The following is a 27513-nucleotide window of genomic DNA, read 5'->3' as shown; positions in this document are numbered from 1 at the left end:
AATTCCGAATTACTTAAGCTAAAGTAAAAGATTTAGTATATATTCACTGTATGTTAATAAAGTAATCAAAGTGTAATAAAAATAGATTATAGAATTTACGCTCATGTAACTTTTTGTCTGACTGCACAACATGTAATGGAAGAGAAGGTTTGTAGAGATCTGTTTTGACATGCCTCTAAAAGTAGATGTCATACTCCTTTTGTCTCTTCAATGTCAAAAAACTTTCCTTTGAGAGGCAACTTTAGTTTTTGGGAAAGAAAAAAAATCACAAGAAGACAAATTTGAAGAACATGCAGGACGATTGAGTACACATACTTATTTTCGGAACACAAGCGGTTCTCCGACTGGTTATTGAATAATGAAAAGATGCATTGTCATGCAATACAAAACATTTGGAATACGTTTTCTGGCTGAATAACGTAAGATTAAAAGTCATCTGCTTAATTCACATCCATTTACAAGTCAACTACTCGGGCAATTGCAGAATCGTTTTGATCCTGAGCTTGTAAGACAAACCTAATATCACTGGATTTAAACACTTCTTTAATCTTCCGAGAACGTTCCTTCTTTAGCTCATATTCCAAGAATGTTAAGTGAATGCAATTATTGCCAAAGAAATTGAATATTCATTTGCACTGCGGCTTGGTAGTTTACTAACGAGTTAACAAAACTTAAATTCTGCTTTTTGTGTCTAAGAATACAACAATATTTTAAATATTTACAAATAAAATATTAAATTGGAGCCTCATCAGTTGCCTAGCATTTGGAAAAAAAAAAAAAAAAAGATTGTTAAATACTAATTGTTTGCTGCTCAGTCTAACCCAGGCTGCATGGTTGGTTTTCGTAGTTTTTTAGGTTCTCTTTACAAAGATTCTCTATGAAAGCATCTTAATCAAATAGCTCCCATGTTCTTTCTATGTTCCAATAACCAACTAACCTAGTTTAAGCGCGATTTCCAAGTGAAGTTACTAGTAAAATCCGAATACTCATTAAAAATCATGTAGCTAGCCAATCGGGAGTAACATGAAAGATACGGCGCCAATAATTGAAATGTTGTTACGGTACGCTGTTTCTTAACTTCTTAACTTAGATGGTCATTCCTTAATTAAATAGCCCACCAACGGCCGAGCGGTAAAGACGCTGAACACTGGTAGTTCAGTCCGAGGTTCGAATCCCGCGAACGGGCTGGCCGCATGGGCGGTTTCGTGGTTTCCCCATGTGTAACGTGTATACGAGCCAGTTTCCCTTAGAAAGTCCTCCACGAAGGCATCCCTCCCTTTAGGCAGATAGCCCTCATGTGCTTTGCCATAATTAAATAATCCAATCCAATCCTTAATTAAATATAATTGATTTGTAAATTCTACTAGAACTGACGGTAAGAATTGAAGTGGAAATAAGTAATATGGTGTGCAATCTTGATTAATATAAAATTAAAAATATTTGCATAGAAAAATGTTTGCATTCAGACAGAAAGTTTTTTGAAATATTTGCAATTACTTTATAAGAAGGATTTATTAATAACCGTAATAATTACTTATTATATTACTGATGATTAGGATTCAGTTCTTGACAATTACATTCTAAATTAGAATTTTAAGGGTATAATGAAAATACGCTACGCACAAAAATACATTTTAGGAAAAAAAATGAGTTGATTTTTTTATGTTTTAAAACTTCTTAAATTCATTTAGTAAACATCGTATCCTCGTTGTTTATTGAATCCAGAATGTTGGGTGTCGTTTATATAATTATTCTTACTTGTCCACAGAATCTGCTCACTTATCCAGCCATTAAGTAACTGCAGATCATTTCTACATAACCATTGAACTTCCATTAATTCATTCTCTAGAGGGTTGTATGTTTATATCATAATTTGACTTTTATAAAAAATGATTATTCTAAATATTATGTTTCTATAAAAATATATTGTGCTTTAAAAATATGGATGATAATATCAGCCGCTCTTTCAGCCACTTCAAAAGCAACAGTTTGTTTAGAAATATATTATGCAGTTAATGTCATAAAATTCAAATAAATATCAAACGAAAATTCTCAGTTTTAGACAATTCGATTTAAACGAAGTAAAGTAGCAGACGATAAAACGCCGAAGGTAAAAATTTACTCTTACAAAAACTTACTCTTAATTTTTTTAAAAAAAGAAAAGATACGAGAGAAATTTAAAAAGATAATTAAAAATTTGAATAATATCATCTATAATTTAAAAAATAGCCTTTCATATAGTATTAATAAATATTTATTACGCATCATTGAGGGAAAAAATGTCATATAATTAATTCTTCGTAAAATTTTACTTGAAGTTTAAGGTTAAAAATAGCTGTGGCAATTCAGTGTAACAAAAATCCATAGACCACATTTGGCGTTATTATCGCTCAAAAAAAAGGTGCCAAATTTCAAAACGCGAAATTATGTAAATTCGTGTATATTTTAGAAAATTTTGAATAAAAAAGTCTAATTTTTTGCAGATATGCTTAAAAATACACCTACTTTAAGATGATGGTAAAAATTTTATAGGTTATAATTCAAAATTTTTTTCAAAAAATCTATAGAAATTATTTAAAAATAAAAATTTAAAAAATAAAACGCAAAAAATGGGTAAATTTTATTTGGAATGAACCAAAATTTCGAAATGTGAGAGAAAAAATCAAAAAAGTTTAATAAAAAAAGAGATATTAATAAATATTTGCCAAATTCAATTAACATTGAGGAGCTAAAATTTTGAGAGCTAATATTTTAAAAACTATTCGTACGATTTTTACAAAACTTGGTATTCTGGCATAATTTGAGTCGTAGAATCGAAATATGTAAAAAAATTGGTATGTTATTTCAGAAAAAGTCCGATTTTGTGTCAAAATACCTATGTTAGAATAGTGCTATATATAAATCTAATATATATCCTAAGTCGCGCTTTCGAGACATGAAAAACGCAGTTTGAGTTTTGTCAATCGGCCCAATAGAACGGGAGATATAGCACTGTCCCATTTTTTTTTTTTTTTTTTTTTTTTTTTTTTTTTTTTTTTGAGCAGTGTACATAAAAGCTGACTTCAGCTACGAAAACTGTTTGTGAACACATTATATAAATAAATTCATGGTAAATTATTTTTATTTGTTAAAGATTATTTTCTGTCAACCATTAGTTCGGCACTTTCTGTTAACTAAGCACTAGTCGCCAAATGTGCGCCAAAACACCAAACCATTTTTTAAAAAATTTATTTTACTTATTTTTTTATCGAATGGCGAGCACTAATCTATTCAGCACTGACTACTTCTAAGGCCAGAAGTGGTGAAGAGGAAGAAAATTATTATGGAGGCTCCTAATAGGCGGCCACCGTTGCCTCCTATGAAAGGACGGACAGTTACAACCATGTCAACTACGAGTTTCGGACCCGGGCCCTTCGATACCGCAGTAGGCTCCTCTAATCACTATATCGTATGAGCGGCAAAGCTCCCACTCTGGTAAGCCTGTTTATATTGGTTCATGAATAGCTGTGCAATGACGTCGTTGCGAATAAACGAGAAGAATGTACTACGTCAGTCCAGGAGTTTTCTCTTCTAGATTTTCAGTTGCTTGAGCGGATGAATTTGCAGCTACTCGATATGAACATCTGTAAATGAACCGCAAATACAGCTTTATTGATCTTGGTAGGGGATGCTATGCGCAGAATGGCAAAATATACATCAGCGCGTCAATGGCCGCTACCATCTTAATTCATGTCTCATTCAATTTATGTGGCTGCATTTGCATAGAAAAAAGCAAATGTTTAAGGCAATTTTAAATGAAGTCGATAGTTTTATAACCACCTAGAACCCGAAATTAATCTAGTAAAATCTATTTTTAATTGTTTTATTTGTCTTTATTTTTTGTATTTACTCTAGATTTAATGAAATAGTCACTCTTTTCATGAAGATTTTCGCATTGTTAGGATTGTCGCCATCTAGTTAGATTTCGCATCAAAGTTTAATGCTAATCTATATTTAGCATTAAATGAAGACCTGCTAACAGAAAAGTACATTCATTTCTTATTTTTTGCACGCAATTTAGCCCTATGTCCCCAATGTGTGCGCCTCGCTCGCCTCACCTTTGTCTCGGCACAATCTTGAGAAACAGAAGCTTATATTCCAAGATGTCATGCCTTAGCAACTTTTAGAGACTCGATTCAAAAGTATTTTCAAAATATTCAAAGCTTTAGTCAAAAGTAAACTAAAATGCTATTTGAATTCAAATCGAATTCATAATTCTTACTGTGGTGGTGAAAATTTAGATACACTTATGAAAAACCTTGAATAATTTTGATTCTTTTGTAAACCTCGCTTGACTTGATGGTACATTGAATTCCATTATTTCGTCCTAAAACATTTGAAGATCGAATCCGGGTTTCCATAAACGTGCCTAATAGTTCAGAAACGTATGCTGTAGAAACCTGGATCTTCATTGGAGGGAAAAAAAGCTACGGATGAAAGAAAACAAAATGTAATCCAACATAGTTTATTGCTCAATTCTGTAAACATTTATTGTTCACACGAAATGAAAAACAAGTTAAAATCAGAATAGTTTTCACGGATTCCAAATTACATAATAAGTTTTTATATTACAAAATATTATAAATAAATTATTTATTAATATCGGCTTTGTTGTCAAATATAACTTAGAGTAATATATATTCTGGAAAGATCTTTTTAGCAGTTTTAAGTTTTGGCTTTTTTTTTCCCCATGGTTCTTCTTTCTATAAATCCATAACTTGAGTCTGAATATGAAGCGTTTCCAGATGGTTCTCACCCGCAACAGAAGCAAATTCTTTTTCATCTGGAAGAAATTAAGAATGAGTTACATAAAAAATAAGAATAATTTTAAAATGCCATTCATTTATAAGCTTTTCACACTTAAATCAAAAGATAATTTAAAGCCATCTAGTGTTTACCTAATAAAGTGTAACTTGTGTGAATCAAATAATCACTTTTCCATAAATTATAGCTAATTAAATATTATGAATTCAACTATTTCTTGGAACCTGGATTCTCCAATTCAGTAAACTTTACTGAAATTAAGATTACCGTATCTCTTTGTATATTCCCCCATTTTGTTTTTGATAATTTTATCTTCAAGAAATCGAGAGGGCTGAGTAAAATTTACAATTACTCTAGCAAACAGCTTCAAACAGAAACGTTTAGATATGTTTTGAGAACCAAGTGAAAATTTCAAATTCATAAGAAAAGAAACATTTCCGTTGAAGAGAATTCTTACTTTAGAAAGGCTAAAGAATCTTACAAAGGAAAATTATTTCCAAAAATGTTTTCGTTTTACACTTTTTATGAATAACCTCACGTCATATTAAATATAAGCTTTTTATAAGCATTCCTAGAGCTTCGTCGCCTTTCGATCTGGGTGAGTAAATTGCATGCGACAGTAGGCATTGTTTTTGCGAACTGTGATGTCCACTTGCATTTCTATCAATTTTTGAACTGCTCTTTCAAGTGTGACATTTTCAGTGCTACATTGATGGTTGTGTATTTAGAAAAGAATCATTAAATTGAAATAAATGATTAGGAAATACAACAGTGATAGTTAAAAAATGGAAATATTTTATTACCATTCGAAGATAAGTTTCTAATTTTAGCTCCAGTAAATGCAAACAAAAATGATCGCTTAAAATTACTAAATTTACTTGATTCTGAGCTTTCGCCTTTACTCCCCTAAAATGAAGGATTTTCAGTATTCCGTTTTAATCAAGCATTTAATCAAGGTTTAATTCTTTAATTAAGAAAAGTAATGCAATTTACTTTTCTATAAGTTTTTTTAATACAAGGGCTGCATGTTTATAATGAACTATTTTAAAATTATTTTACGTTTAAGATATACTCGTGAAAATCTATCTCAAAATCCTCTATATTCTGCATGAAATCAGCGCAGTCTATCGTAACAAACTACTTTAAATGAAATTTGTGAAAAACTATTCGAAACAGATTCTTCAAAGCACACGAATATTGCCTGGAATTCAGTTTAAATGATTTTCCAATTCCAAGAGAACTCCTTTGTGAATGGCTCCCAATTTATGCCTGTAAGTTTAAACCCCGTCAACTTGTTATTCGAAATGACGAGTTTGAGAATCTTTTAGTTCTATGTTAGGTGGAAATTTAAAAGACGTAATTTAGATTTCTGTTGCCGCTTAGGGAAATAAAACATGCCTTGAAATTAACTATAAAATACTCTGGAACGTATCTGTCATATGAAGAGAAATTCGTACTCACAGAAATGGTGGACAACATTTTAATATTTAGTCTTTTTTAATTAAATTCTTGAATAAAATCACTTTTAATTCGGGTCTTGAGTCTTTTGTGAATGAAATAATGTCTTGAAATTCTCCTGGGCTTCCCAAGTTTCCTTTTCATTGAGAAACAAGATCGTGATAACAATTTTGTCGTACAAATAAATCTTATTCATAGGTTTCAAAAGAATGCATTTAGGATAAAATATTATAATTTTGGCAACCTATTTCAGTACTATTGTTTGACAGTTATAGATCTAACTAGAAACGCTAAAAAATTAAACTAAATTGAAAAAATAAAATAAACTTTAGGGTTTGTCTGTAATCCAAAATGCTAGTCAACTCCATTGTTTGGAGCAATACTGAAAGCAATGAGCGATTGTAAATTTGGTACAAAAGAACGGTATAGGCAGATGAAATTATGTTTATTCTTTCACCATTAAATGTAAGTATGTAAGCAGTAGGGAAAACCTCGTTCAGATCTGACAAAAGCTAAATTGAACTATTAAGCGTTATAAATCCTATTTAATATTTCATTAAACTTAAAAGAGTACCTTTTTAAACTTATATATCCCATAGTTAGTGAAATACAATATCAATAAAGCGCATGAAAACGTCTTGAACTCACTGAATAGAAAATACGGTTTCAGGGAAAAAAGTAGCATAATCGGCGAAACGGCGGTATCAGAAATATCTGCTTTGTTTTACCTTCAGAAAATCTGGGATTTAAAAAATAGTTTCGCTGCTAAAGATGAGAAATAAATCGATAAAAATAAAAACGTAAATTGAACGTAGATTTTAAATTGGCGGAATGCTGCTTGAATGCACGCAATGTTTATTGCCGTGATGTATTGGAAAGCAGATTTAGGCAGACTGCGTATAACAAAAAATACATTTTGTAAAATATTTGTGTAAACATTCTTTGCGGTTTACAGACGTCTGAATTTTTGGTTGGCAAAAATTACCGTCAAATGTATTTATTTGAGTTGGATAAAAATCTGCTGTTGCAATAACTTTTGCTAATGCAGAGTGACTATAAACAAGAAGAAACTAAAAGTATAAATGAATTGGAAAAAACATTCATTCATTTTTAAATATCAGAGTAAAAGGAAAAAAAAAAATTCGAGATTTTTTTTTCACATTATTGACCTAGGCGGGATGAAATTGACTTTTAAAGTGAAGTTTAAATTGATGAAGATTAAAATTGACGACAAAAGAATATAATGTGCATCAGTCGATTCCAAATTACATTGAAAAACTGAAATTAGAAGCTAACTACTGTGCTTCTGTTCTTGGATGAAAAGAGAGTTTGACATGACTGTTGATAAGCCTACAGATACCTGTCTGACATTTTCTGTAACCTACATGTGAGTACAGAACTGTCTGAGCTAAGATATCAGAGATATCGAGTACAAAATATTAGTCTAAAAAATTAGTCATGCCACTGCCTGTCTGTTTGGAGTCTTTCAGTAATACTTAGCAGTCACTTTTCTATGTATTAATATTTAAGAATGAAATAGTCTGATTTAATCTTGCCGATTTACAGGTAAATGATTTATAAATTAACTTGTTAAGACAGGCATAAAAAACTTGTTTAAAAGTAAGATAAAAGTTCCTTCACAATTACCATAATAACTGACATAGCTTTAGTGCCGTAAAATAAATTACTCAAAATTGTGGAATATTCTAAGTTTTAAGCTAATCCTTTGATTTGAATGATTATTATTTAATACTGATACGTTTATTTTAATGATTAATATTAATACCTAATGAAACTAGAAATAAATGAAATAAAAGTTTCAATGTATACTCTAGTCTTCAAATTTATGCAAATATAAGAATGACTGAAATAAAGGATTACATACTAGAACTAATTAACTAAATGTAACTAAAGTAACATAATACTAAAACTAATTAACTAAACAAAAACTAAATGTAACTAAAGTTAAATGAATGAAAAAGTCTTATAGATTATTCTGTCATACAGTATAAAAAATACGTAATAGGAAAAGCAATTTAACAAAAACATTCATTCAAACAACGAAGGAAATATTTCTGAATGATGTTCTTTTTAAAGGCCAAACTAGCAGTTTTGGTAATTTCGTGAAAATTAAATAATGAAGTTAACAGAAAATGGTGTAGGCTATGCTTGCGAAATTTTACTTACATTACGGAGTTAAAATTAAAATAAACATTTCTCTTTCTGCACGTAGTATACTTAGTTTCTTTCGTGTCATAGGGGAGTTCCTTGTGTCATAAGAAATAAAACAATTAATTAGTTTCGCAGTCAAAATGATTGTTCCAAGTTCTGTTGATTTCTGAGTAATTTCTAAACTTCTCCTAGAAAATGTTATTACAGCATTGCTACTATTGCTTATAGAAGAAATAATTGATGAACAGGAATAGACGAAAAATTAAAAATACCTTTCCTGAAAGTTGCATGAACCTGCATGTGTAATGGATCTTATCAAGAGTCATATAATGTACAATAACTCAGTTCAAAAACAGAAACTAAGGCTTTAATTAGAAAGGGGTATCTTTTCAGATATCTAAAAAGTAAGTTTTCTAGGTTTGATGCATAGTCACGAAAGATATCCTAAATAAAAATAATTAACGGAATTTAAAATATAGAATAAAATTATAAATTAGATTACGTGCATGTAAACACAGACACATGTACTTATGTATATGAACTTTATCATATACTCAGAAGAAAATTACACGCAGAAATATTACAGAAGTAAAACAGGAATTAATTAGCCAATGCATCTATTAGAATTTAATCAATTTTTAATTTTACACGGAACTGTTTCAAAGTTCCTGTCTCATCTTATCTTCTGGCATTTATAATGCACTTTTTACACTTTTTCGCTTCCTTGAATAATACTACTACAAATTAAAATATTAATAAAGTTTGAAGTAAAATTTAATGAAAGTCTACGTTATCATTATTTAAATTAAAAATTGCTGAAAATAGTCAAAACAGAAAATATGCAGTGTCTGGAAGAAATATGTTTATCATTCCAAGAAAAAGAAAGGGTAAAGTAAGATTACGATAAGACATATATATTTCTGAAATCAAATTACGAAAATGAAGAAAGTTGAAAGAGAATTTTAAAGCATGTTCACGGTTAATATTAACTACAGCATTTCTCGGATAGGGAATGTATGCGGGAGGGATAAACGTTTTTACCACATGCACCCACGTTGTTTCATCAAAAATTTCTCTTTCCCTAAAAAAGGTCAAGAATGATTTTTAGATCAATGCATAGCGGTATGTATGAAAGAAAAATTTAATCTTGAATATATTGGAAATTTGCATTCCGCTACCTTGTTAAAAATATTTTCCTGCAACCGAAATTTCAACTCAAACACACACCAAAACGCTTAAAATATTGAATATTTATCTTGGATGCAAAACTTTTGTCTCATTAAAAACTGCATACACTTTTACCTTTTTCCATTCTTCATCATTCGTTGAAGCACAATTGCTCGATGTTTTTCGTGGGCCTTGTTCCATAGGTAGTCCGTCAGATCCATTCCCATCGCTGTTTGAGAAGACAGAAATGTGACTAAAAAAAATATTCAACAAAACTTTTTAATAGTCTGAAAAGTTACTTGATCTTACAAATAACACGAGAATTGTAAGATCAAGTGAATTTAAGATTGGTTTATCTTAGTCAGGGAAGTCTTGTGAAGACAGTAAGCGTTCGCGTTTCCCTCTGTATATCTTAGTAAGCGTTATTTAATTATATCAAATGAAATTAATTCTGATTTACCGTAGAAGATAACAGCAATTAAACACTCGAAATTTGCAAATAAAATAATGCAAACATGTTATTTTAGTTGCAGAGACCAATTATTAATTTGTGACTTTATTTCTGTGTTTATTTTATATCTATATTTTTTAAGTTAGTTTAAATTAATATTTCACAGGGTTAACTCACGAAAGCTTCAAATGCTTAAAGCTAACAAGAAATCGCCAAAGACTCAAATACTTGAGGTTGAAGTACTTAATATTGGCTATAAGTTAGCAATTCTGAGAAAATAAGAAGCATACATATAAAATATATATAGTTCATTTGATTAAGTCCATTTAAAAACAAATGCTCATTTCGAAATAAAATTTTATGTTAAATATATTTAGTTGCAGCTCTTCAATAATGTACGAGCAATAGTAATAATAATAGATAGTAGTAGTAACAGACAAATATGCTAACACTTGGAAAGATAAATATGCTTTTCAAATCGTTATAGGCTTTAAGAGGTCTCTTTGACAAACCTGTTTTAAAGTTGATGTCACTTTCTATTCTAAGAATTCATCATGGGTATAATGTGTAAATTCAATGAAGTTTTCTTGTTTCAAAGCAGTCTCATTCTCAAGATGTTCTGATGTTGATCATGCTGATTTTCAAGAAAATCATATTTGATGCTACTTAACTATGATGAATTTTCTTAAAAAAGATGAGAAAAATACTTAGCTTGCTTTCTTTGATATCTTTCTTCAGTAAACGGTTAATATTTTGTATGTTAAATGCACAACTTTTAAAAAGTATTTTAATTGAAAAGAAAATACTTTTAAAAAGAAAATACTTTTAAAAAGAAAATACTTTAAAAAAGAAAATGCTTTCAAGAAAATACTTTTAAAAAGTATTTTAAATACTTTTTAAAAGTATTTTCTTGTATACTTTTAAAAAGTATTTAAAATACTTTTTAAAAGTATTTTCTTGAAAGTATTTTAATTGCTACGAAATATCTATTTTTAAATATTTTGTGTCTTCGTTTTTTCGAGTAGACAAAAGGGATAACATTCAATTCTTGAAGCAAGATAGTTGAAGAGGAAATAGTTTTTCTAACCGAACTTTCTTATAACTGGAATTGGTTAGAGTACTGTAAAATTTCGGGATTACTTTAATCAATGAAGTGCAGTTAAGTGCATATTTTTAGTTAAAAAATACTTTTTTACCTTTGTATTTGCTTTTTATTTGCCATTACAAGAGTTACACATTTCTGTAAATTAATTAAACATTATTCTGGTTTTGTTTCTCGAACACTAAGTGTGCTACGAGGTATTTAAACATTTTTTTCATCTCATTTGAACACGAATCAGACTTTTTAATACATAGATAATCCCCAACTAAAACATGAAAATATTTTCAAACATTGAGGTTTCTTAGATTTTCTAATCCCAATGTGTCCTTTTTTTATTTACCACTTATATTTTTCTAACATCGATTGTGAAGAACTTTCAAGAGCTCCTTATTGTATTTTTCATCACAATATTTTTATTTTTAAATGCGATACTTAAAAAACCATCAGTCAAAAAATTAATCTCGCTTTAACAGCACTTCAAATGTCTTGTACATCTTATTTTACAAGAGCTGGCTTTACAGCTTCAATGTCCATTATTACGTAGTAATTGCTTCAGAAACCAAAGATAGACTTATGCCACTGCTGATGATAAAGGTCATCATGCCTATTTTTAAATGTGATGATCCATCTGCTGATAATTATGAAGTCAATTTGTTTAACATTTGAGATATTTCTGGAATTATGTTACACCTGCTGGTTATATTTTATGTCCTAAAGTCGTTAAACGATGAAACGAACTTTGTTTAGTTATATGCAAGCACGAAAGCTTTTCTGGCTTTGCTGGATAAATGTAAGATTTTATTCTGAACATTTAAATGCTAGAAGGCGTGCATTTTTAAATTCCATGTTATGTAAGACCCACCAGAAGCCGAGTGGTAAAATTTCTGAACACGGGCAATTCCGACCTAAATCCAAGCAAAGGGGCTGGCTACATGGGCATTTTCGTGATTTTCCTCATGTGTAACGTGTATACGAGCCAGTTCCACTTAGAACGTTCTCCACGAAAACATCCCTCTCTATCGGCAGATATCCCTAGATTGCTTTGCCATAACAAACTAAGCTAGAACAAGCCAAGTTATATAGCAATTTACGTTTTCTGACATTATTAGCAGATTAGATGAGCTTTATTTTTCTCTGACATAATTTTACGCTTTGAATTAAAATGTCATACACGCATTTAAAACTTTATGACTAAATTACTGCGTCGAAAGAAATACAAAACTCTACGAAATTGCAATTAGTGAAAGAATTTGAATGAATTGTATGTTTTTAACGTAAAGATAGATCAAATGATGTATATTATACGCACCCTTTGCCTTGACACAACCAGTTAAAAAAATTGGAAAGAAGACGCATGCTGGAAATGACTATAAGTTAAATTTCCAGCAATTTTTATCGACTAATCAAGCCTACGGTAACTTAAAATTCTTATATTATGGAGATAACGAAATAGTCATCTTTGTCTTATGAATTCTGGGCGTAACAGAAAACCGGTTTATTCCTCTTTCTTAGAAATTTATTAGGAAATAAAAAATATGGAGCACATATAAATACATATATACATATAAATGTTTGATTTTTTGTGCATGAAAATTTGACTTTTCTTATTTTGTCGCAAACATAAAATTTTCTGTAAAATTCACAACACGTTCAACCAAAGTTTATTTTCCTCTCTTATATTCTAGTTTTATATAACGAAAGTCGGCTGTACCTAAAAGTATTAAGTTTTGATTTCCGCTGTCATGCGAATGTTCATATCGAAAGATTTACGAGGAAATCACTGAAATCAGTTTCGTAGAGAAGAAAAATTTTAAAAAGAATCATGAAAAAATGTTATCCAAGAATGAAGTTGGTAATAGATTAACATAATTTACGTGTTAAAGACAACGAAATGAAACAAATATTAATTGGGGGGTTACTTTTGGTAGTTACGTACCATCCCGTCGACTGTGGAATTGTCGCCAAGCAAAGCTAATTATGGATAAGCCTGGCATAACAAGAAATTCATAACATCTGCGCTTTTGCTTGATATAACTCTGATTGATTATCGATAAGCTACCTTTTGTTTTTATGAACAAGGATATAAATTAACTTGGTATTTAGATATGAAAAATAATCATAATTTTTCTACAACAGACTTTGGAACTTGGAACACAACAAAAAGAAACATACGAAAATAGAGGTATTGGAAACTGAATATTCGTTGTGCGCATGGTTGCCTGAATTATTGTTATGCGCATGGTTACCAGAGTTTGGCGTATGATAGTTTTTACGATTTCTACTGAGGTGATTAAGATAACACGTAAGTACCATTAACTATTGAAGCTGTATTTGTTCCTGCATTTTGAAAAAATATTGTAAAATTTGAAACTGGTCTTCTACAGATCATCAAACAGAGGATTTTTTTCCAAAATTAAAGCATCTTACTATTAAAAAATGTGTATATTAATGGAAACGACATGGCCAGCTGAATATGGCCGACAAAACAGTAATAAATAGGAATTACCTATGAAAAATTTGTACTCATAGCATTCTAGACAGGGCTTTCTGTAAAATGGGAACACATACCAAAATAGTGGAAATTTGCAAAACCAAAATAGGTTGAACTGCATAAAGAGGTGTCAGCTCCTTTAGAATTCACCCGGGACGAAACTTTTATGGACTTTCCGCCAACATCCATGGTTTGATGGCAGTCATCTTTCATGGTCGACGGGATAATACGTAAATACCCTACTTTTAATTAAAAAAACTCTTCGTGTAACGGCAAGATTAGCAAGCGCTGTACACTTTATGCAATTATTACGGTGCACTCATCATCACTTATCATCCTGTTCAATTTAAGTCAATTTCAAAGTAAATTATAGAATATAATGCTTAATTAGGCTGAAATAAAAATTATTTCAGTTAAGTAAGCCTGCTTGTTTAATTTTTGATATAAATACCACGTTTCTAAGAATTCAAAATCCTTATTTAAAAAAGTTTTTTATTAGTTTGTTGTAGGTGTAAGGACACATTTCAGATTAAAATCGGAAGAAAGTAACAAATGGTGATTAACAGTTTTGGTAGCTCAGTGTCAAAGAATGAAAATACTTAAGTAAATTACGATCTATTTTACATCCGGAGAAGAATCAACAGGTTTTAAATTTTGAAAAGGGCATATTTTTGCATCATAATTAATAAATGTCTTAGTAAAAAAATTATTAAGAAAAATACAGGTATTAAAATAATTTTCGTTACTATAAAAAAAGAGAAATATTATGCCATTTTTTTCAGTGTCCTGATTAGGCAGTCTGTGAATGGGTGCCTAAGAAGACTGCTAGAGCTCTAATGCCCAAAGTCAAACCATCTGGATCTTCAGCATCGATATCTCAAACGCAGAATTATTTGAGAAAAGAATCTTAACAGACTTTGAGAGCTCGCTTTGTTCAAAGTAAAATACATTGTTATGGTATGATCAGTTCCTTCACTCGTTAGACTGAAGAAATTCAGATTCAGAAAACAAGTTTTTAAAACTTGCAATATCTGTTCCTTCAGTGTCATCTTATACTGTGCAACATCATGTATAAAATCTATTAAATAGTTTAACTTACTTATCAAAATATTTGAGGTGTTTTTGGTTATGGTTGCTATCTTGTGCAAAAGAAAATCACGCTTTCTTGATCCGAATCCCTGCCAGCCTACAGATGTGAATTAAACTATGAAATGTATAGGAAAGCGCTGTTCAACCTTTTCTCAAGTGAGGACCATTTTAAAAAATTAGCATGTTCTGAAGAACCAATTTACACTTACCCCTCTGAAAGCAATATTTTAGCACATGTCACTACCAGTATACTTACAGTTTTTAAAATGCTCAAGTACTCAAGTACCTGCTTTTGTGCTAAAAATGATTCTGAGTTTGGGAATGGTGAAAATTTTTTATTTTTTATTCAGCTAACACATAAATCAAATTTCCTGAGAACAATGGAAGAATTTATTTTGCAGGCAGAGATTTAGTTCATTTTGTTTTGAGAATACATCTAGATGTGCCAGTGTACTTATCCACCTGTCATCAGCAAGAAATAATGTCAAAATCTTGTTAATTTCCTTCACAAATAAAAGGATATTTTTACAATACTACAAGACAGGTTTCGAGGACCAAAGTTTGAGAATCGTTGTGTAGAGAATTATGATTCCTCTTAAGTTTTCACTACGTTGTTTTATACTAGAGCTGAGACGAATCCTAAGTATTCTCGAATCAGAATTCTGAAAAATTATGAATGTCTCGAATCTTATATTATTAGAATGATAGTAAGGAAAAAGGAAAAAAAATACTTAATATTTAAATAACTTTAATTGAAGAAAAATTTGAAATCCTATTTTTGAAAAAATAAATCAAAGGATGCAGCTTTTAAAAACGCACTAATATTTGTTAAGCAGATTCAAACGAAAATTAGTAAATGCAGTGCGTAATTAGAAATCTTGAATTCTGATTAATTTTTTTCAGAATAATTTGATAAAAAAAAGTTGACTTGCGTTTAAATTTTTTTAAACTTTTTCAGGATCTGTTTTAATTAAAGCAAATGTAAAGAAGAAACTGTTTTACAAAAATTAAATAAAGATACACTAAACCTGGTGCACTAAATTCTCTGCAGAAAATGACGACACCTAGTGCTTCTACGAGGTGATAGTGATGATGCAAGTACCACTGAAATTACAACATTAACATTTCTTTTAATGAATGCCTTCTTTTAATGAACGCCTTTGAGACTAATCTTGCCAAAGTTTTGAGTGAAACCTCCCGCAAACCTGCGTGCCTAGAAAGAAGGGTAATGTTTCCTTCCCAAAAAATCGCCAGAGAGTTTTCAGTGATTTAGTGCGAATTAGAGTTCCCACCATATATTTACTAATTTTACAATGATATTTGTGTGTATGTGTTGTGTTTGTTTGTATATGTATTATATGAAATTTCCCAAAATTTCTAGTCACCGTATTTCTACATTCATATAAAGAGCTGATTAGATTTTGAGTAAATTGGAAAGCCCGAAGTGATACTTTACAGAAAGCCCATGGCAGTCTTTAATGGACAATCAGAAGTGATACTTTATTTAAGTTAACGAGTTTTGATAAAAAATGGTATTAAAATATAATTCAAAACTTTTCAATTTTAGCATTTAAGATTTTGATATTAATGGGAACAATATATTAGATATTTGATAAAAGTGATAAACCAAAAATGATACTTTATTTGATCAGACTTTCTTAAAGCTATATATATAAATCAGATAATCCATAACTTCTCAAATTTGGTATTTAAAATAGGTATGTGCTTGAGAACAACATATTACATACAAGTATTAAACGTATTCTGGGAATTATGTCAAATGCAACAAAGTACACAGTATGAAGATGAGCTCTCATTGTGAAACTATTAAATGTATTAGTCTCAATCCTCAATTTTGTGCTCATTTTACTTTTGTGCAGAGTCTCTTTTCAAATAAAAGGATGCTGCCACCAAATGTTATCGCTATGTGTTATATTTAAAGAAAAAATGTAGCAAATGGGAATAATACAGCGAATATAAAAATAAATGTACGTCAACATTTAACACGTTTATGGGAATTTTAGATATTCTGCTTTTAAAATTCTGCGGTTCTTACTCATTGGTTGGTGAAATAGTTTGTGAATCCGAAACACTATATGACCAGAAGCAGAGCCGTGCCAAGATATTTTTTCATCTGAGGCAAAAAGGTAAATGCGCGCCCTTATATGTATATGTATGTAATAATAAAATTCCATAGTCAAGAATACACTTAAAATTCTAACTGTATGTTCTTTTCATTTTTAATGGCGACGTTCTCTTATTTGAAAGTACGCGAAATTAAATCCACATCCCCATAGTCAAGTTGTTTTTCCCGCCTTTTCTACACGTACAGTTATAGAATGTTCTGGAAATATTTAAAGGTATATTTATTTAAAGGAAATATTTAAAGCCTAGTATAAAAAGCGAACTGGATTGGCTGACGAGGCTGACGTCATTTCTTTGAAGCTCCGCCTTTCCAGAGGCTACAAGAGGACTCGCAAAAGAATATCGGCGCTTTTTCTTAAATGTCACGACGCAGTAAACTTCATACAAAAAGTTATTAGTAATTCTTTTTATTTACTTCGGATATCTGATTTTTGCAACTGCTATTTCTCCTGAATAATAATAAATGGATCCTGTTTTTTTTTTAAATTTATCGTCTGATAATTTAAGCTACGACTAAAGCTGGTACATCACATGTATATATATATATATATAGAGAGAGAGAGAGAGAAAGATAAAAATAGCTATATTTGTATTAAACAAAAGTAACTGCATTAAATCAAAATATTGTTACGAAATGTCCAGACACATAGGGAAAATCATGAAAACATCCTTGCAACCAGCCTGTTTGCCGGGATTCAAAACCTGAACCGAACTACTAGTGTTCAGAGACTTTACTATTTGGCCTCTGGTGTGTGCATACTTAAGAGAATACCACAAAAATATTGGTTCTCAGGTAAACATTACAATACTTCCATGATACAATTTCTTCAAAAAGAACTTGCACGCCGGGAACTTCAGTAAGAGTATTGTGTGACCCTGTGTGAACATCTTGAAAAGATGCATTTCTTATCAATTTCATTCTACCTTTTTCTATCAAAATTTCATCAAAAACAGAAAGTTTATTCAGTGAGGCAGCTTCCTGTTCAGATTCACTCCGATGATGACTTTCCCCAGTATTTTGTTTTTTAGTTTGAATCAACTACCTTTCAATCTGCCTTGATCCTAGCAAAAGCCTTCAATCACTGCTGCTATTCGCATTCACAGCTCATTTTGCAAACGACCACTCCTAATGTAACAACTGAAGTGTTACTAGATACCATTATGAAATACTCAGCCGAAGTAAGATAGCTTCCACGCAAAGCAGGTTTAAGGTTGCTATAAAATGGCAAAGGGAAGCAAGGTTGCCACATTTGGCGAGAATTCGCCAATTTGGCGACAAATTTGGCGATATACCATAGACAGATGGAGAACCTTCTGAAACGAATTCTTACTGGTTTAGCCCAGAATGTTGTCGAACACAAGCCAAAAACTATATAAACCCTGCTGGTACGCGGAGAGTGAGTTAGTTAGTCAGTTAGTTAGTCCCTGAGGAGTCGATCGAGTTGACAGTCAGTCAGCGAATGCCGAGTGGGTCGTCGAGTGCACCGAAAGAGTCTCTTAGTGTATCGCTGTTAGGGCATCTTCGAGATAGTGTGTTGAGCTCCGGGAACGACTGAATCGAGGAGTCAGGAGCTGTACTCTAGTGTATCATCGAATGCGTCGCAAGTTGTAGCGTGGAGAGTCTCGAGAGTACGTGGAGTTCCGAGAACGACCGAGCAGAGTCAGGAGCTGTACTCTGGCGCTTTGCAGTGAAGCTGTCTCCACTGTTATAGCCTGATATTGGGAAGGCTGTGTCGCTGATTGTGTCAGCGTGTTTATCGTAGTTCTTCGACGACTGTAAACGTGATTTTGGAGCTGTCCTTATTAATATTGGCTAAATAAAGTGTGTTTCGATACTTCATGAGGTGCTGTTCTTGTTATTCACTCCAAATCCGCACTACCCCGTAACGTACAAACGTAAAGGAAAAGATAATTACGTAACAATATCATAATTCCTATAGCATAATTATACCATAATTCTTAATGTATTTTTAATAGTAGCTTTATAAATTCAGAAAAATAATATAGCCAATTATTTACAACTTTCAAATGAAAATGTTAAAAATTGCTTTTTTGATAAACAAGAAATAGCATCGAAATGCACATTACGTTAATTTCCAGGTTTTCTTGCAATTCTTCCTATCGTTTTATTAACTTAAGTTTGCCCAAGCTTATTTTTTCTAATAATAACTGACAAATTTAAAAACATAATTAAAGTAATTTTCGAATTCGTATAGCCAATATGGCGCCCCTTCTAATGATTCACCTGAGGCAAATGCCTCACTTTCCTCACCCTTGTCCCGGCTCTGAACAGAGCATATACTACGATGTGATATTTTCAAATCAAAGCATGAGAACGGATGAGTTGCATGGACGGATGAGTATAGTTATCGTTGTTTATTATCATTTGCCCATTGTATGGCAGAATAGAATAAAAAAACTGAGTGGTGTTTATAATTAACATTGAGCCGTAAAAATTCTAAAATAAATTAATTTTTATTTACAAAATGATCACCTGGAAGTTAGAGTTTATTTAAAGCTCGTTGCTAATCTCCTAATTCCATATCTTAACATGAAATTGGTGGATATCATGAGTTGGCCTCGTTAGAGTTTTTAATTTAGGATTCGAATGACGAAAAAAATCTCGAAGATTAGAGTTTTCGAATCTTATATCTTTAGCAAGATTCGCAGGATTTAAGGATTCGAATATTTCATCTATTTTATACTGTCTTGGTTGTATAGATAATTAATAAGAAAGAATAAGTAGTCTGGATTGTATTACTTTATCTGAGTATCAAATTACGTTCTCTGAAATTTTGCCTTTTCAGCACACAATAAATTTTACACTAGAATTTATTCTTTGTGAAAAGTAAAAAAAAAAACAAATCCAAGAAAATTTCAAAAAGTAATAAACAGAAATAGGTTCTCTTTATAATTATTTCATTATAATTTATAATTTTGGATGAATGGCAATATTTATCACGCACATTTAAACCACTATTGTCATTCATTTATCCTATTAGACATTTATGATATTAAAAGAATCAAATATGAGAATTAATAATTTAATTATAACTATGCTCATATAGAGTTAAATGATTTAATGTAGATTATAAACTATTTAAATCCGAAAATAAACTATTTAAATTTGAATATAAACTATTTAAATTTGAATATAAACTATTTAAATTTGAATATAAACTATTTAACTTTTAAGATCATATTTAAATTTAAACATAAAATATTTAATGTTAAATAAAATCATGAGCATTTATTAGCTGCTGAGTGATTTAACTATAAAATGCATTTAAAAATGGCACAAAGGTTGAGTTTTGAATTTAAGTTTAATATATGTATGGAAGCTGCGCAACATATTATTGCTCTCGGCTATATTATTTATTTTGCTAAGTAATTTCAACAGATTTTGTTTCACTTCTAATTTTTTGGGATTCTTACGTTTGAAAGCTGTCCTCATGTTCGCAGTATAAACTAACTTTACCCTCGTACTTGAGTAAAGTGTCATTTAAAAATAATGCATTCTTAATTAGCACGGGAAAGCCAACGTATTGTGAGAATGAAAAGCAAATTATCTAATTCAAGTCCTGGGATTTTAAAACAAGTTTTTGTGTATATAAAATGAATTTGTGTAATGGGTCTAGTAATGTTGACTTGACGTTTAAATTAAACTGCATTCATCAACACTTTACTTGTAAAACTTCACCTCCAATAAAAAAGTGAGTTCTGGAAATTATAAATGTAAGACCTTAGTATTCCTTCATATTCTGAAATGAATCCATTTATCTCTTGTATGACATTTTATTTTCAGAGAACATGAGTCTGAAAAGATAAAATAGGTACTTGATGCTGCAGACTGTCTTGGTGACCTAGAGAATGAAACTAACCCGTTCTTTTCCTTTGCGTTGTCCTCTGTAGACCGCTAAGAGCGCTCAGGAAAATGGAATAAGACATCGATGATGGGAGAGATCTCAATAATCCCGAATCTTGAATCTTTGCCGAAGACATTATCCGTTTTTGTTGTTCTTCATACGAATGAGTAAATACAATTGGGACAAACAAAACACCCACCACTGCTGCTGTGAGCCATGTCCTTATTCGCATATCTACAGAAAGAAATAAAACAAGATCAAGCTCTTAGAAAAGGAAAAGGAAATATACACAAATTTATGAAGCTCTTCAGTCTAAAAACACTTTTCTTGCTATGTGTTTGTTAAAACTAATTATTATTTGCCTCACTTAATGCTTTTTAAAATTTTATGAAATATATTAGTGATTTAATAATTATGAAATGCATTCAATAATTATTAATTTAGTATATCAGCAGTGAAAGCTAAAGAAATTGATGTTCACATATATATGAGACATAAAATGAGCATAAATATCCGTTTGTCATTAAATAAAAGAATATAAAAGCGCTGTTTTATAAGCCAGGAAATTAGAACGTGAAAGAGATACCATGATACAAAAGCGCATCAACTTAAATTTCCAAATATCTAAGATATAAAGTATGTGGAACACATTTGCCGATTAAAGAAACTAATAAGAGATTCAAGAAGATTTGTGTTTCAGATTGGTTAAAAAAAAGCAGAATGTTTTTAAAAAGTGCTTGAAAAAATAATTTTAAACTAGTATTTCGCATTAATTGTGGTAGAAATTTCTCTGAAAAATAAAAACTTAGCAAAACCTTCCAATTTTATAAACAAAATTAATTTGTAATATGTAAAAAGCCCCACCAGTGGCCGAGCGGTTAAGGACTCCCAATTAATGGCAGTCCGTCCCGGGTTCAAACTCAAGCAAACAGTAAACGAACCGACTACATGGTTGGTTTTCTTCCATCCTGAAAAGTGAACACAAACAAGTTTCTCTAGAAAGGTTTCCTCTCCTTAGCAGAAAGCCCTCATGTGCTTTGTTATACTCAAATTACCAACTAATATATAATGCGTAATTCTTTTTCATGCAATGGAGAAGTTTTACTTTATTAAAACTCATCTGTAACTTCGTCTTTTAACGTGTATTTTTACTATTCCTCTCACATTTCGTACATGTACTATTTAAAGTGTAACTTTTAATATAAGTACCTGGAATACTGAAGAGGTGGTTAAGTTAAAAGGAGCAACGACTTTACCTGCAACTTACATTTTAATTCATTTAACAAAAGTTTTGCAAGCATCATAAAATGGTTCTTTAATTATGTTAAACGATCATAAATTTTACATACCGAAAAGCGATGATGAGAAAAATATACAACTTTCAACCAAAAATGGCTAACAGCTTATTGCAACATGGCTATAACAAAAGTGCAAACGAATTCTGTTATGTAGGAAGTTTGAGTACAACGTAATTTAAGTTATTTAACAAAATCTATATTATCTTTAGTCCTGTTGCATAAAAATTTAATAAGAACTACTCCTGTCAAAGGTAGTCTGACTAGTCAGACTTTTTAGATAATATATAATTAGCTAGAACAATACTACATCTGACTATTATAACTCAGGATTTAGCATGTACCTGCATGTTATCTCCACTCAGGAACTCCAGAAAACGGATAATCAACTTCACGGATAAACAGATAATCAGCAAATGTTGGTGACAGGAGTACTCATAGACACTATTCACTTCAGTTTAAGCCACGAAACCAGTTATCAGTTGTTAACATCCGTCCTTAATATCACTTTTGCATTATCTATGATAGTTGACACCTTTTTTCTAGAGCGAGCTCTTGCGAAATCAGGAAAAGAAAGACAGAGCAAAATTTAAAATAAATGTTTAGAAGCTTAACACTGAAAAATATGCGTTAAGTTACTAATGCAAAAGTAAAAGTCATCACGATACTGTTCGTAATTTCCAAGTTCCATATTTATCCTCATTTTGACTTTCATCAACCAACTGCCTGTCTAACAGAAGATTCAGTCATGTAGGAGGAAAGTAGTTAAGGAAATGTTTGCTTTTGACAACTTAAAAGTAATCCTAAACTTTATATTACTAACTACACTCATGTCCATAAATTAAGGATAATTCACGCGGAAATCAAACTCTAAAATAAATATATTACCTGTAAAATCACTACATACATCTTCAAGAATCATATGCAAATTTCAGTAAGTAATCAGATGACACCGATGGTACGTCACAATGACGAGAGTGTAAGAGAGTGATATATAAGGAATTCAGGCAAAGAAGTTAAATTGTTCGCAGGCGCTTTAAAAGCATTTCAGTGCAATAACCGAATAGTTATGACACAAAGAACGCATTTAGATGATTTTTTACGTGGCAGAATTATCGGCCGTCTGGAATGTGGGCGTACCCAACTGGAAGTATCAGACCAACTTGGAAATGCCCAGAGTGTCATCTCCAGGCTTTGGCAACGATTCCAAGATGATGGTAATGTGAGTAGACGTTACAGCGCAGGTCGCCCCAGAGTTACAACGCCGAATGAGGACCGGTATTTGGCAGTTACTGCCAAAAGAAACAGACGGAGGACAGCCTCAGACCTGTCTCGTCAGCTCTCGTCAGCCACTGGTACGACCATTTCAAGGCAGACCGTGTACAGACGCTTAGGGCAGATTGGTCTATATGCTCGTAGACCTGTCAGATACGTTCCACTTACTGCAACTCACTGTCGCCTGCGGTTAGCCTGGAGTAGAGAGCATGCATTGTGGACACCGCAACAGTGGGCTTTTGTGATGTTTTCCGACGAGTCCAGGTTTAGCTTGCAGTCTGATTCTCGCCGGACTTTCATATGGAGAGCTCCAGGTACCCGTTACCACCAAGAAAACATCATTGAACGACACCGTTACGGTGGTGCAGGAGTGCTCGTTTGGGGTGGAATTATTCTGGGTTCCAGAACTGACCTGCATGTTCAAATTGGAACCACGACAAGCCAAATCTACCGGGACGTCATTCTGGAACAACATGTACGTTTGTTTCGGGGCACCATGGGCGCACAATTTGTGTTTATGGATGAAAACGCCCGTCCTCACCGGGCAAACATCGTAAGCGAATGCCCTCAATCGGAGGATATCAGCCATATGGACAGGCCAGCATTCTCACCGGACTTGAATCCAGTAGAGCACGTGTGGGACATGCTTGGCCGACACATTGCAGTCCGTCAACCTCCTCCTACGTGTCTACCGGAACTTCGGAGAGCATTGCTTTCTGAGTGGTGTAATATCCCCCAAGATCAGATCGATAATTTGATACTCAGCATGCCTAGGCGTTGTACGGACTGTATTGCATCGTTTGGGAGACATACAATGTATTAACAATCATACCAACCATGTAATATTGGTTTTTTGTAAATAGGTGTTTTTTTGTAATTTGCTCCAGGGAGAAAAAATCGCTAATTTTTTTAATAATATCAAACATATAGCATATTTTTTTGCTCTTTACCTTTTGTTTAATAAATAAGCTTTACAAATAGAATTTTTTCTTTTCCTCTTTCACCTTCTTTTCATTTGTAATTTTGGGACATTTTCGCATACTTAAACAATTATTATTTAAGATTTGTCATACTTTGCTAGAAAATGAAAAAAACTATTGATTTTAGATATCATTTTGGGAATTCGTATTTTCAATTAAGTGTTCTTTTTCTCAGTCAAAAAAGAAAGTATTTAAAATATTATGTTATTAAGATGAGACAAAATTGTGGATTGCTTGTTCTAAATTACTCTGGTAAACTGCAGTAGTAAAATTGTGCTGAGCGCCGCCTAGGATAACCACTGACTTGACTGTTTTAAAAGACTTACAGTGTTAATAATCTACAAGGACTGTGTATAAGTATAGATACGTTAATTACAAAAATTGTCTGGTATAAGTTGCATGAGATACTTGAAATTAATCATGAAAGTTATGTGCACATTGAAACATTATCTGATTTCATATTTACAATACTGTTACAGAGATAATCACAGTAAATTTGTAATTCAGTTACACATTGACTGGAGTCTCTACTTCCTTTTTAACTGTTTTACAACATTATTTTTAATACGTACATTCAAAATGGATAGAAATAAACTTACATTATAATAGTTTGTGCTCTTACAGTCCAGTTACTATTATACGGAGCGAGCTATTTTTCTAATGTTGTTTTTCATTTGTTGTCATACTGTTTGGCTAAGTCTGGGTAGGGAGTTAAGTGATTCAATTTGCTGGTACCTTAGGTAATTTGCTTGGAATAGTTGCAACTGCTATTATAAGACTTGCAATATCTAACAAGAGAGTATCATTCTTACTGTTCAATTACTTGGGTATTAATGTTGTTAGAGATTATTACACTAATCCGTTATTTTCGAGTTGTCAGTTCAATGTACTCCACTTTTGTAAGGCCTCTTCACACCACTTTGATTTGCTACTGAAATTATGTTGCGAAGATCCAGTTATCAAGAGCAAAAATTCTTAATACCTTGCTGAGCTTAGTTTGCCTCCTCTATCTGACCTTTCGCTTGCTTGTTGCCGCAGGTATTCTTCGCCCATTGCAGCCAGTATTCACTGCTTGTTATATTTAAATGTAATTTATCAGCGTGTGGGAAGTTGAAGAGGGAGTGATCTGCATCACTTTTTGCACCACATTCGCATAATTCTGAGTCTCATTTAGAGAATATCTTAAGATAATGTGGGAAGGGACCATGGCCAGAGTAGCAATGAGTTTGTGCATCGCTGTGGGCTTTAATTGAGCATGAAATTTCCCTTTCCCATCTATTCTGCCATTTTTGTACAAAGCTACTGAGCATTATTTTTTAAAATAAAACTGTGGCACACCTACTGGGTTTTCCAATCAATTGGAGTCATTGGCTGCAGATTTCGCAAGCAAGTCCGCCGCTTTGTTGCCAGTGATATCTACATGAGCTGGAACCCAGATCAAGAGGTCTGTCATCTAGTGGTTTACTTAGAAGAATTTTTGCATGTCTTGCACTAGAGAACTCCTTGTTTTATGTCCTCGGATTGCCTTCAAACGTGAGGCGAAGTCGCTATATGTATTTACCTCTGCTACTAATTGATACTTTGCCACATTGATGGCTGTTTTTAATGCTAGAAGATCCGCATGAAAGACGGTATTTTTGACTTCCAATCGTCTTTCCCAACTTTTAACTAGTTCTCCTTCTTGGAGTACACAGTAGGCGCAGCCTGTACCCTTCTCCGTCTTTGAGCCATCTGTATATAGTATAGCTAGTTGCGTTCTCATATGGCGGGGCAGGTGTACCGTCAGCGATAAGTCCGTCTCTGCTGGTTGTTCTAGCATGATTGGCTTGCGCTTCTCATGGCCTGTGTGGTAGGTTGTTTTTTGCGACAGACAGCAGTTATCTTCCGATAAAATTGTGTTGCGATAAATTTGTATCAATATATTCAAGCTTACATCTACACTCATCCGAATTTAAAATTTAAAGCTCAGTGTGAAAAGCGGAACATCAAACTTCGATATTCAAATATTCCTTATTCCGTGTTAAAATACGGTACTTTAAAAAAATTATAAACTCACTTACTTTAAATTCAACCGCTATCATAAAAAATAAACCAAAATCTAAAACTGTAATTGCAGAAAATTTTTGAATTAATTTTATAGTTTATGGTCCAAATCACAAGAAAGAATGCTTTCATGATGCAAAAATGACTGGATTATTCACAGGTTACAAGGTATATCTCCTGCCTTCCTAGCGTGGTGGTTAGCACACTGAGCCGGTATTTCAGAGGTCCGTGGTTCGATTCCAGGCTAAGGCGATTGCTAATTTTTCATCTCTCTGGCTTTTCCAATTAACCTAATGTCTCTACAAGGTTAATAGCACGCGTCCGTGGTTGATATCACAGCTTGTCAATATTAAGTCTTGTCAATATCGAGAGCAGACTGTAAAATTTCATTAGATTTTCCTACCTTTTATGTTCCATTATATTTCACTCAAGGTCTAATTAAGATATTCTGGGTCCTAGGCACAGAATTCTGTCAGGAATTCCAGCATCCATTTTCCTTATCTCTATTAGGAAAAATTAAAATTTTGAGGAGCTAAAGGTGCTTTTTGAGAACTGAGACCTATTTTAAAATTTTGAGATTTCGCCAAAGTTTTCTGTGGGGCCATTTCTATCATTTTAACTGCCTATCTACATCGATTTAGCAGCTAATTTTAGCATTATGTTGTTCCAAATAAACAGAAGTTTCTGCAATTGTCATGTATTATTAAATTATTTCGTAGTGAAAGAAACATTATGTATCTTCTTGCATAAGCTGTTTAAAAATGCGAACAGATATTGAATAAAAACAAATTTTTTGGATCCATAAGTAATAAATACAATATCTAATAAATATAATGTAAAAGAACTACACGAAGCCCACAAACGAAGAGATACTGTAGAGACATTACGTATTTTGGGAAGCAGGAAAGATGAAAAATATGCAAAGCCTTCGCCGGGAATCGAATCACGGAACTCTGGAATACGCGCCCACTGTGCAGACCACTACATCACGAAGGCATGTCAAGAAGGTGAGAGAAATACCTTATATACTCCCCCTTTTAAAGGGTGACTGGGGTTTTTAGGAGACCCAATGGCCAAATCCTGGGTGAGGAGAATCATCATCCAACACCCTTTTAGTTCGAGCACCACTGTAGAGTCATAAGGTTATTTTTAAAGCGAGAGTGATTGGAATACGCG

The 27513-nt window shown here is 32.2% G+C and overlaps 1 protein-coding gene and 1 long non-coding RNA gene across 3 annotated transcripts in view; one reads left to right on the top strand and one right to left on the bottom strand.

Annotated features, from left to right (window-relative positions):
• LOC146992695 (uncharacterized) overlaps window positions 1-27513 on the top strand; it is a 165894-nt gene that overhangs the window by 11566 nt on the left and 126815 nt on the right. The window lies entirely within an intron of this gene.
• The window catches only part of LOC118200770 (uncharacterized), a 58288-nt gene continuing 35269 nt past the window's right edge, over window positions 4495-27513 (bottom strand). The window contains exons 2-4 of one of the 2 annotated variants that reach the window (XM_085809369.1): window positions 20760-20978; window positions 9736-9853; window positions 4495-4822 (exon numbers count right to left, since the gene is read on the bottom strand). In XM_085809369.1, coding sequence (XP_085665495.1) covers window positions 4819-4822; window positions 9736-9853; window positions 20760-20976 — 339 coding nt within the window. In that variant the 5' untranslated portion in view covers window positions 20977-20978 and the 3' untranslated portion in view covers window positions 4495-4818. The remainder of the gene's footprint in view (window positions 4823-9735; window positions 9854-20759; window positions 20979-27513) is intronic. The other variant, XM_035372738.2, reaches the window with a different exon arrangement.

The sequence above is a fragment of the Stegodyphus dumicola genome, chromosome X2 (genome assembly GCF_044657685.1).
Source record: "Stegodyphus dumicola isolate Sdum_Otavi_A_Nest chromosome X2, ASM4465768v1".
NCBI lineage: Eukaryota > Metazoa > Arthropoda > Arachnida > Araneae > Eresidae > Stegodyphus > Stegodyphus dumicola.
Note: the sequence above shows the minus strand (reverse complement) of the source record. Positions and strands in the feature narration are given on the sequence as shown.